We start from the raw sequence: 11,270 nt of genomic DNA, 5'->3' as shown, positions 1-11,270 counted from the left end.
AAGTTAAAAGAACAAACAAAAACACAGACTTTTTCTCTTGGTCGATGATGAGATGAAAAAGGACTCTCGGCTGTACGTGCAAACTGTCAAACTGGGCGTCAGGCCGTCAGCAGCACGATCCATCGCTATCGTTGTTTCAGCTCTTGCTACCCCACGCAGCAGGGCCGCCACAGAGCGATGATCCCATGCGGCCGGAACATTGTGTATTTCTACTTGGCACATGACCTCAGTGATTTACTCGTGTTCACAGAACTAGTCTGTCAGCACTGTCTCTTTTCAATACCACAATTTATGATCATAATGCAGCCTTTTTGTATATACGTAATAAAAACTCTGCAAACATGAAACAGCACAGTTCAGCAAATATTCAGAACTTTGGCTAGCCATTGATTCCAAAATAAAATCTCAGCAGCAATGCCAGACATTATGAGGTCGGCTTTCAAACATTGACGTTTGATCCTATACTTCTACCAGAACCTATGCATGGACGGATATTAAATTACCCAGCATTTCTGAGCTTCCACTTGCACACGAGCTCATTCTTACAAAAGAAAGAGACAGTACAGAGGCAACGAGCCAGCCGAAAGTACACACATCGACTCCCTAAAACCATGGAACTAAAAGCATATCCTTCCAAGAAATGTCTAAAATGCAAGGGTATTGGTACCGGGGAACAAAAGCCAGACGGAAGAGGCCGAGTCAATACCCGAACCACCACCATTGCTCTGTGCTAAGGACCTTGTCGACTTAAGATCCTTATCACCTAGCAAAGGATTTCTTTTTTCCATTGCGCGGTTCGTTCTTGACTCAGACTCAACGTCGCCGTCGCCAGTCATCCCCGAGGCAAAAAAAATCCATTCTAACACTCTGGCGTTGCGCACTGCAGCGCAGTCTTGATCTTCTTGATGGTGCATGAGATGAGATTGTTCACGGTCTCCACCGACTCCACGGTGAGTTTGGCAGTGGGCTGGCTGTTCACAAGAATCTGAAATGCCACGGTCAACAGAGAGCCGCCCGTCTTGTGCTCGTTTCCGACGCTAGGACCATCAGGAAGAATGGCGAATCCAGATGGCAGCAGAGCGACATAGGTGGAATCCCCGCCGTTCATCACAAGCTGCATTGCGGGGATGTCCACTGGAGCATATACAACAATCGATCCCGAAGCATCGGTGCAAGTTTCCTGAAGGATCAACATGCTACTCTGGTTGGCACTCAAGGCCTGCAGAAGAAGGCATGAATTATCAGAGATATTTTTGCAGAATATTAGGTAGTATCAGTAATGCACCTCAAAAAGTAGTGAAAACAAATGATGAACTTTTCATAGACCAGAGTCAGACAGCCAGCAGTTAATACGTGATGATCAAACAGTTCAATTTGAGAGTACATTGCCTCATTATCTGTGTCTGCTAGTGTTTGGAGGACTGACGAAACAGTGGGGTTTTATGTTCTTCCTAAAAAAAATTATGATGAAGTCCATGGAATCAGGATCCACACGAGCTGCACACAGGATCCGGTCCAGCTTTGGGTTTGGCTGCTAACCCTTTGTACGGATTAGACAGTAATGAACCGTTGTCAACCTGACAACTTTTCAAGCAGATCTGGACCTCCTTCCCAGTTTGGTCCCCAGTTTGTAGTACCTTTCTCACACCTTGTGTAAAGTGTGGTGCTAGTCATTCTAGACTTTCTCTAGACGTCGTTACCTTTTGGTCCATGATTACGACTTTTTTTCATCTACCCTAGACTCCAAAAAGTGCTTGATAGAAAGTTGCCAGACTTTGTGTTTTTTCCTTGTCTTCCTCCGTTCACAATATAATACTTATTACTGGATATGGCGTTAAAGTGTTATTCTATGTGAGAGCTCCCAGAGAGTACTGTCAGGTGGGCTATATCTGCATCCTCAGGAAACTTCTCACAGGTAGATAAAACATATCTAGAGTTCAGTCAAGTGTAATACAAAAGCTTCTTAGTATACATTTTAAGAACTTACACACAGCTGTATACCAATTTTTTTAAGCATGCCAAATATACAACGGAGGTTTAAAATTCATCTAAATACCTTACAGGTTTTAAAAAAAAAAAATACACAACAAAGTTGCAGATTCATTCATATCTACTATGGTGAAAGTGATGTTCATTGCCCTAGACGCGTCAATTCAACTTTGTGTTGGCAAACCCCATTAGCTAGTTAACCATCAAAATAGTAATTCAAGAGAAGATACTCACACTGGCTCTTAGGAGGGATACGGAGTTTCCATTCTGATGCCCCTTTGCGATCCGAGTCATCTCCTGCATGGGTCCTCCATTGCTGAGGATATCCCACTCCGCACGCAGTTGTTCATCACGCAGAAAGTCGAACAGCCTCTCTGGAGCGACAGGCAACCATACGGATGTGGCGGCACTCAGCACCACTCCAGCTGGCTCCCCAGGCTCGCTCACACTCTTTCGTACCATGACACGCACATCCTCACCGATGCTACCTGTTGCACCATCCAGCTTACTCCATTCACGTGCAGATGATGCACTCACCCCGGCACAGAAGTTCTCCGTCATCCGGCGTGCGAGCTTAAGCATGCTTCGCTTACCCTCTTGTGATATAGCTGGCATCAAATGTGACACAAATTATACATCAGTTGTGTATCAAAGTACAGGCAGCACCAAATCTAATCTACAAATCATTTACTTATAACAGAATCAACATCCCAAAATAGTACGTCTTATTTATAGTAGATAGTAAGATGCTCGAGAAAAATGTGTTCTCTTAGCTAAACAAATGAGCTTTACATGGTGTACGTGAAAATGATAAAAGTTCAGAAATTTATGTACCGGTTGGTTCATTTGGTGGCACTGCAGTAGAGGACATGAGGATGGCCAGGCATTCACACTGACGCTGCAGTGTCGCAAGCCACCGGCTGGCACCAAAGGCATGGCCAGATCGGAGAAGTGGTCTGTAGAACTGGTGGACAGATGCCTCATCGTATTCCGAATGCTCAACCCATGTGACCTACAGGGTAAATGCATCCGTTAGCCATAAATGCACGCCCACATGCAATTGTCTTGGGGTGTGATACACCAACTGAGTTCTGAGCGCAATACAACACGCTGTGGCTACAGTTCAGATATTAGGAGTAGCATCCTTTTATTTTACCTTATGAGTTATGATGTACTAGTTCTGTTGGGTAAAAACGTGAAATCTACACACTGGGCTGTTTGCCAGTTAACCAGTCCCAAGATGTGAACCTACTGACGGCCAGCTGGGTGCCACCATAACTTGTTAGTGTGCAATCGTGGAATTACAGTAGTTGTACCAGGCTTGCCATTCTACTATTACTGTAGTGAGACTTGGAAAAGATTCGTAAGAGATTTAGTAACATGGAAGTAAAGGACCACAATAAGAAAATGGAAACAACTCGAATAAATTAATGAATAAATTGCATCTGGGGAGAGATAAGAGCATATCTCTAGTTTGATAATATAAGAGCCGATGCTTCTGCACATGGAATTGCCACCAAATTTTGACATCAGTCTGATACTGCATTGTCGATTTCTGGGATGTGAACTCCCAAATGATGCATTATACAATTTCCAGAATATTTCTCCCTTTGAGATCTTACAATAAGAGTCCTAAGAAAGATCTTACTTGAAGTGACAAGTTCAACACAAATTATAGGACTGTGTGATTAAGGAGTTAGAAATGGAAGAATCAACTTATATCAGAAGCTACTTCATGTCGACAAAAATCTGAAGCTACTGGAACAGGAACCATTGCTCCTGAAGTTAAATCTCACAACTCTACCATGTCCTTTCGACAAACTGGTAAAGGGTTCCTTCTCATACTAATTTCACCAGAATAGGAATTATTTTCTTCTTCCTCAGTTCCCATATCGGTTTACAGAAATCAATTTCCTTCCGGCAGTTGCACAGATTGAGAAGATCTGTGCAAGTCTCAAGTATGCGAAGATAGTTCTTAAAAAAAAGGTGCAAGTAGCCCAGATTTCAACATGTCAGGGACACATTGATAAAAGTGCGGACAATAAGTTACCCAAGGTGCTCTATCCAAGGGGTAGAAGCATCTAATCCCCTAGAAAAATAGGTGCTACGATTAAACAAGCATAAAAAATATTTGGGTAATGGTGTTGGATCCACATAAACGTTTAACTATTCATGGGTAACTTGTTTAACCCATCTCCTCGTTGACCAAACGAATTGTTTATGAGGGTAGTGGGTTCATGACCCTAACTAATCAATTAGGCCTTGACTTGTGAACACTATGTTGCATGGGCACCATCAAATCACATTATAAACTAATCAGTAAGATTAAACAACCAAATTTGGAGAACAGTGCCACTGTCCCCCTAGTTTAGAGAGAGTACAGTGGTAGTGGAGAAGTAGTGGAAGTGACATGGTTTACTTGTAATGCTACCGGGCAAAGTTTGACCATTAACTTCCACGTACAAGTACCACTTCCAAACTACGGCGATAGCCTTGTTTTTTTACAGCCCCGTCGATTTATTTATTTGCAATGCCACAAGAATGTGAATCTAGGATAACTATTTGATAGAGAAAATATGTAGGTCTTGGTTATTACCTTGCAGTAGCCATTGGGAGTGTCTTGCATCACACAGCCAGAAGGTAGCCTCCTGCACTTCAAATTTGCAGCTGGTTGTGCCGTAGCAGAATTTTGATTGCTCAGCAATCCATCAATGGACACGTCCACCACTGCCCACGCACAATCAGCCAGCTGCTTGCAAAACCTGAGGAATATAACCTCCCTGATGGGGACCAGAGGTGAGAGCACCTGTAGCTCAGCCTTCATCTGTTGGAAGCAAAAGCAAGCAAGTCAGAGGCTAACACTCCTCGCAATATGATGTGAACACTGGGGACTGTTAGCTAGGAACTCACAAGCAGCAACGCGCCGTTTCTGCTTGAGGCAATGCCGCTAGACACCTCCTCAAGGATTGTGGCCTTGGCGATCATGCAGGAGAACATGTCAGACCACCGTCTCTGAGAATGAAATGGAGCAGTATCGTCAGCATAATATATCTGCGGAACAAATGTAAATGAAGGAAGGAATGGGTTAGCCTGGAGTCTAACCTCGTCCATGAGGGTCTCTACAAGGGCAACACTGTTGTCGATGATGACCAGTCCGGACTCCCTAGAGGCCTCGGACACAAACCCGACAGGCTTCATGCCAATAGACTGAAAAGTGGAGTGGTACTCGTCGAAGTTGAGCGTCTCCTTGCTGGGAGAACCAGGCAAGCCCGTTGTAACCCACAAAGGATCACCCATCTGCGCCATCTTGACGAGCTCGTCCATGGCGCTGATAGCGATCTCCAAGAAGACGGATCTATCGATGTCCACCATGGACGCGAGAGCAGCAGAGCCAGCGGCCCGCGCGGGCGTGATGACCGTGCCCATGGAGCTGGAGGCGCCCCCGGCGTAGTCGCTCATGCCACCGTGCATCGTAGCCTGCTGCTGCATAGACCCAATGCCACCGATGCCCCCGACGGCGAGCTCGAGGGAGGAGTTGGGCAGGGGCATGGACAGGTGCTGCGGCTGCAGCTGCATCGGGGACAGGAGCGAGACGGGCTTGCCGAGGAACTTGGTGGCGAGGGTGCAGACGCGGCTGAGCTCGTCCTTGAGGCGCTCGTTCTCGATGCGCAGGTGCTGCTCCTCGAGCGAGACCTCCCCGAGCATGGCCGGGCTCCCGCAGCCGCCGCACATCGGGGTGCGCATCGCCTCCCGGATGGTCATGTTCTCCGCCCGCAGGCGGTCGTTCTCCTGCTTGAGGATCGCGTTCTCGTGCCGCTCCAGCTGCGTCTGTGGAGGGTGGAGCAGGAGAAATTAAGACGTTATTCGTGAATTCGCACGAACGGGGAAACAAAAATGATAGCGGAGAGAAATGGTGGCGAATGGATGGGTTGATCTGGTGGTGGTGGTGTGTACCTTCATCTGCGTGCGTCTGTTCTGGAACCAGAACTTGACCTGCCGCGCGTCTAGGGAGAGCCTCCTGCTGAGCTCGGCCCGCTGCTTCTCGTCCGGGTGCGGGCACTCCTTGAACAGCCTGCACGGACGCGGAGACGAATCCATGCATGAGAGGACAAGATGGAAAAGGTGGAGAGAGAAGGATGAAAAAAGGGAGGAAGTGGTATGGGCGGTCGCGAGATTTGGGGTCGCTTACGCTTCGAGCTCCTGGATCTGCTGCGGCGTGTGGCGGTGGTATCGCTTCTTGCGCTTGCGCGGGTTGCTGGGCTCTGCGGCGTCGTCGTCGTCGTCGCCGACGCCGGAGACGGCGTCCAGGTGGTCGCTGCCGGAGCGGCTGTCGTTCTGCGCGGCGTCCGCGTCCCGCCCCGCCGCGGCGTCGGGGAACATCCGGCCGCCGATGCCGCCGCCGCCGCCGGCGTTGTCCTGTCGACACAGAGAAAACGTAAGACTCTCCGAATCGGCCAGCACGGCGAGCGAAGCAGGAGGAGCGTTAGGGCGGAAACGCGCGGGCGGGCGTGGTGGAAGGAAAACGTACCAGGCCGAGGGAGAGCGCGGGGGAGGAGGAGAAGGCGGCGGCGTAGGGGAACTGCATGCCGCCGCCGGCGCCACCGCCGTCGAAGAGGCCACCGAAACTCATGCCAGCGTCTCTATCGTTAGTCCGAAAAGAGACCTGCGGCTGGATCTGCAGACCTGAGAACCCGAATCCTGGGTGCGGGAGGTGAGGTAGGAGAGAGAGAGAGAGACTGACCTCGGCCACCCTCTTTCTACTAGCGCGAGATTAGGTCCCTCAAAACCCTAACCTAAGCCTCCCACGGCGAGCGAGCGAGCGGAGGAGGATTAAATTAAGGGAGGAGGGCGAGGAGGAGGAGCTGGTTAAAGAAAGGTTTATGCACGGGTGGGAAGGGAAGGGGAAGGTCAAAATGGCAAGACGACGAGACGAGACGAGACGATAGGGGGGTGTGGACGCATGGAAAAGGTTGGGCGTGGGGAGAGACGCGAGGCGCTGACGCTGATGCAGCGCAGTCAAACGGGCGGTGCGGTGCCTGTCTTTTGTTCCCTTCCGGCGGGCGCCCCACACCTCTCTCCCTGCTCGCAAGGGGCGTTTCGTCTGCGCCTACACGGCGTCATGCTCCGGCCCGACCGCCGCAGCGGCTTGTTTGCTTCTGTGCCGGGGCACGGACCCGTTTAATATTTCCTCTTCGGGGGGGGCCGATGTTAAAATAGATATAAATGATTATTTTTACGCAAACAAGAAATGGAGAAAAAATTTAATTTGGCGGTCCAACGCAAATTAATTGGCATGTTCGGGTCGAGACATTCACCGGTTTCAGGCTCGTAATGTGTCGGCAAGAAGAAGGAGCGGAACCGTCACTACGTCTGGGTGGGGCTTTCGGGCTCGTAATGTGTCGGCAAGAAGAAGGAGCGGAACCGTCACTACGTCTGGGTGGGCCATGTGTGCCAGCTCTACGAGGAAAACGGGCTAGCGCCTTGGCGGGATGTGAGCATGCCGGCGGTTGGCTTCTCAGCTCCCGACGTATGTTGGTGCCTCCATTTCCGACCGAAGGAACCGAGCGCCACGACGAGATCCGTCACCGCTGCTTCATCTTGTCGCCAGATCCGCGTGACGGTCCGGCTTTCGCCCTCAACTCCTACAACAAAGATCAAGCTCGGGGCCTAGGAGTTTCACCCCTTCGTCGGGCGGGTTACCTCGGTGACGTGGAATTCTTCAATCGGGAACGCGACGTCGGCCTTGAAGACGACGAGGAAACAATTAAGGACGACTGCCACGACGACGCCTTCTTCGACAACGCAACTACTCTAGGCGACGGCGTGAACCATGAGCTCTAGCCAGCGGACTTCACGGAGGAGGAGGCCTTCGGAATGCACATCTCCCAAGAGAAAGCTTGCACGGTGGGATGGCCTCGCCGTCCAGTTACGAGAGTCTGCGCTCTCAAGGGAGGCCGATGAATCCTCTGGTCACGTCGGCACGTCCTCCCGTGCCTACATCACCACCACCACTGCCTCCTCCCGCACCAAAACCGCTGCCTCCGGCACCACAATGGCTTTGTACTGGCCCTAGCCGTGGGTGCTTCCGGTAATTGTCGATCTCGTCGACGACGACGGTGAGGAGTAGGCAGCCCTAGTTAGCTAGGTTTAATTTCGAGCCTTTTTTATTTAGTGTTTAGCAATATGTAGTTTATTTCCATTAATAAAAAATGTTACTGGAAAAATGCATCTGTAGCTGAAACAGATTCCGACCCAAACAAACACACGCCGAAAACTAGCCTTTTATATGTCCACATCATGGCACAAATGAATCAAGACGATTGCATTTCATGTCTAAAATGCATCGGATGGTTGGAGACGGCCTCATTGGCCATGTTGCTTCAACCTCTCTCTTTTTACACGCTGGGCATGCGAGCGAGCCGAGGGATGGTCAATCAAAGATTCCCACTCACTACAATATTTTTCTAACCGTGTTTGGGGCAGATCTGGTAGGCGATCTCGACTATATCAAATTACGATCTATCTGATTTCCAAGTCCGTATATTTCAGATTCCCGTTCTTGAGCAAGATTCTGCGAGATTGCCCGGATCGGACTTGCCAAAAGTTTGTGAATCAGAATAAGATATTATTAATTGCAATTTTTTTTAAAAAAAAAAAGCGAGAGAGGAAATGGGGGATCTCTTCCTCCTCTCCTCACATTTTATCTATCGTGTACTCTTCTTTGTGTAATAAAAGGGATAAATTTTCGGAACCCTTGCTTGAGGCCTAGTATACTCAAATGCAGACGATTGATGTAGCACGTATCAATTTGAAAGTACATACTATCGAACCTTGCATGAGAAAATGGTAAAACTATTTATTTTGTCCAAATACATTGCCACATATCGGCCTTTCTATGCGCTAAGCAAAAAAAAAAAAGAGCAAAGTACTTATTGGAGAGGTCCAAAATACCAAATAAAGTTAAGTAAACAAAGCAACCTAATATAGAGCTTGCAAGTAGGGGGAAAAGGGACCAAAGTTAATGTTTTCGTTCGATCTCTCTCGAAAAGGGTGGTGGTGTGGAATAGAACACACATATATTGGAAACATGGTCAATACAAGAGCAGCACGAATGTCAACTTCGACACACATCTATATTGGCATCATGCCATAATGTATAACAGCATGATAATGTACAACGTATCCACAAAAGCATGAAGGTAATACTCTCGTAAACACATGCATCCAAACTACAATGTAGTTTAGGTCCAAAGTTGAAAGCATTGTGTTAAGTTGTATAACATGAAGTCCAGCATCAGTCGGCTACTAAGCGATACATAGCCCGTTTTATCCCCATTGCCAACATGTTTATGTGCTCTTACTCATAAAATCACCGAGCTAACACCACGACAAGATTCACTCCGACTAATGCACACCACCCTATTGTCATATCCTCTAGTTAACCGACCATAATTGCAAATAATTGGAGTAACAATACATTTATAAGTATATCTAATAAAAACATGGCATGACAGCTACACTAGATAAACCATCTCATAGTTGAGGATACATCCTAGAAGGTTGTTGCTTTTCGGCCACCCTTCTAGACCTCCGACACTCCTCGGGACTTTCAAACAAAGCCCCAAGCCTATATAACTTCACATAAAATTACCGAAATACTTTTGACAAATCCCAAAACAGAGATGTGGGAAATGCTGATGATATGTTACTCTTCAATGACATTATTCGGGCTCAAAATCTTATAGACCTTCCATTGAATGGGGCTACTTATACATGGTCCAATATGCAAGCTGGGCCTCTTTTGGAGAGGTTGGATTGGTTTTTGACATCTAATAATTGGACATCCGCTTTTCCTAATACTACTGTACAGGCTTTAGCAATACCAGTATCGGATTATATTCCTTGTCGCATTTCTATTCAGTCATCTATACCAAGAAGCAAAGTGTTCAGATTTGAGAACTTTTGGATACATCATCCTGGTTTTAAAGAGACGGTACAGGTGGCTTGGCAGATAAATGTGAGGAAAACCAATGCAGCAGCCATTATTAATGCTAAACTAAAGAATGTCAGAAGAGCTCTTAAGAAGTGGAGTAAATATATTTCTAAATTATCACTTCTTATAGAAACTTGTGAGGCAGTTCTTCAGCAAATTGATGACATTGAACAAGTTAGATGCCTCTCTGTACTAGAAAGAAACTTCAGGAAAATCTTGAAAGCACATATTATCAGATTGTTATCATATAAACAGCAGTATTGGAAGAAACGATGCACCGAGAGATGGATTAAGTTTGGTGACGAAAATTCAAAGTTCTTTCATAGAATTGCCACTGAGAGACATAGAAAAAAATCAATTGCAACTATAACTACTGCAGATGGTACTATCATATCAGAGCATGAAGGAAAAGCTCATGCTCTGTTTCAAGCTTACAAGCTCAGACTTGGAATCTCTGATGTCCATAGTATGAGATTTAATTTACAGGAGCTTTTCACTCCATTGGTGGGTTTAAATAGTCTCTCTGTCCCTTTCAGCAAAGAAGAAATAGACAAAGTCATTCAGAGAATTCCCTTAGACAAAGCCCCGGGTCCGGATGGTTTTAATGGTTGCTTCATAAAGACCTGTTGGGATATTGTGGCACCTAAATTTTATAAGTTGTGTCAAGATTTTGCTGAAGGGAAAGCTTTTCTGGATAGTACTAATAGCTCCCTTATAACATTGATTCCTAAGAAACAATCTCCAGCCACAGTAAATGACTCCAGACCAATTTCTTCATTGAATTCTTGTCTCAAGTTGCTTACTAAATTACTTGCTGATAGATTACCGCTATGGATATTGAAACTAGTTAGCAAGAATCAGTATGGTTTCATAAGGGGAAGAACAATCCAAGATTGTCTGGCTTGGGCCTTTGAATTTTTGCATCAATGCGAGGCTTCTAAAAGAGAGATAATTGTCTTAAAACTTGATTTTGAAAAGGCTTTCGATATGATTGAGCATGACACCATTCTGAGTATTCTGCAACATATGGGATTTGATGAAATATGGATTAACTGGATTAAATGTTTACTCTCCTCTGGTCATTCTTCCATTCTTCTAAATGGAGTTCCTGGGAAATTTTCTCATTGCAAGAGAGGAGTAAGGCAAGGCGATCCCCTGTCACCACTTCTTTTTGTTGCTGCTGCTCAACTTTTACAAGTGATTATTAATAGAGAAATGCTTCAAGGAAGAATATCTCTACCGATTCCTTGTGGTGACTGCTTCCCTATTATTCAATATGCGGATGATA

The 11,270-nt window shown here is 46.7% G+C and overlaps 1 protein-coding gene across 3 annotated transcripts; it reads right to left on the bottom strand.

Annotated features, from left to right (window-relative positions):
- Nucleotides 1–364: 364 nt before the first annotated feature.
- Nucleotides 365–6,888, bottom strand: LOC127306695 (homeobox-leucine zipper protein ROC5). 3 transcript variants are annotated; one of them, XM_051337385.1, is made up of 9 exons: nucleotides 6,731–6,887; nucleotides 6,518–6,652; nucleotides 6,179–6,405; nucleotides 5,944–6,061; nucleotides 4,900–5,817; nucleotides 4,586–4,813; nucleotides 2,824–3,001; nucleotides 2,224–2,597; nucleotides 365–1,219 (listed from the first exon to the last, which is right to left on the bottom strand). In XM_051337385.1, exons 2-9 carry the CDS (start codon nucleotides 6,617–6,619, stop codon nucleotides 860–862), a joined length of 2,505 nt encoding a protein of 834 aa, XP_051193345.1. In that variant the 5' UTR covers nucleotides 6,620–6,652; nucleotides 6,731–6,887; the 3' UTR covers nucleotides 365–859. The 3 variants fall into 3 exon arrangements, with proteins under 3 accessions (XP_051193345.1, XP_051193347.1, XP_071678914.1); XM_051337387.2 differs by having other exon boundaries at nucleotides 4,900–5,001; nucleotides 5,092–5,817; nucleotides 6,518–6,883; XM_071822813.1 differs by having other exon boundaries at nucleotides 6,518–6,888.
- Between the last annotated feature and the right edge of the window lie 4,382 nt (nucleotides 6,889–11,270).

The sequence above is a fragment of the Lolium perenne genome, chromosome 6 (assembly GCF_019359855.2).
Source record: "Lolium perenne isolate Kyuss_39 chromosome 6, Kyuss_2.0, whole genome shotgun sequence".
NCBI classification, from domain to species: domain Eukaryota; kingdom Viridiplantae; phylum Streptophyta; class Magnoliopsida; order Poales; family Poaceae; genus Lolium; species Lolium perenne.
Note: the sequence above shows the minus strand (reverse complement) of the source record. Positions and strands in the feature narration are given on the sequence as shown.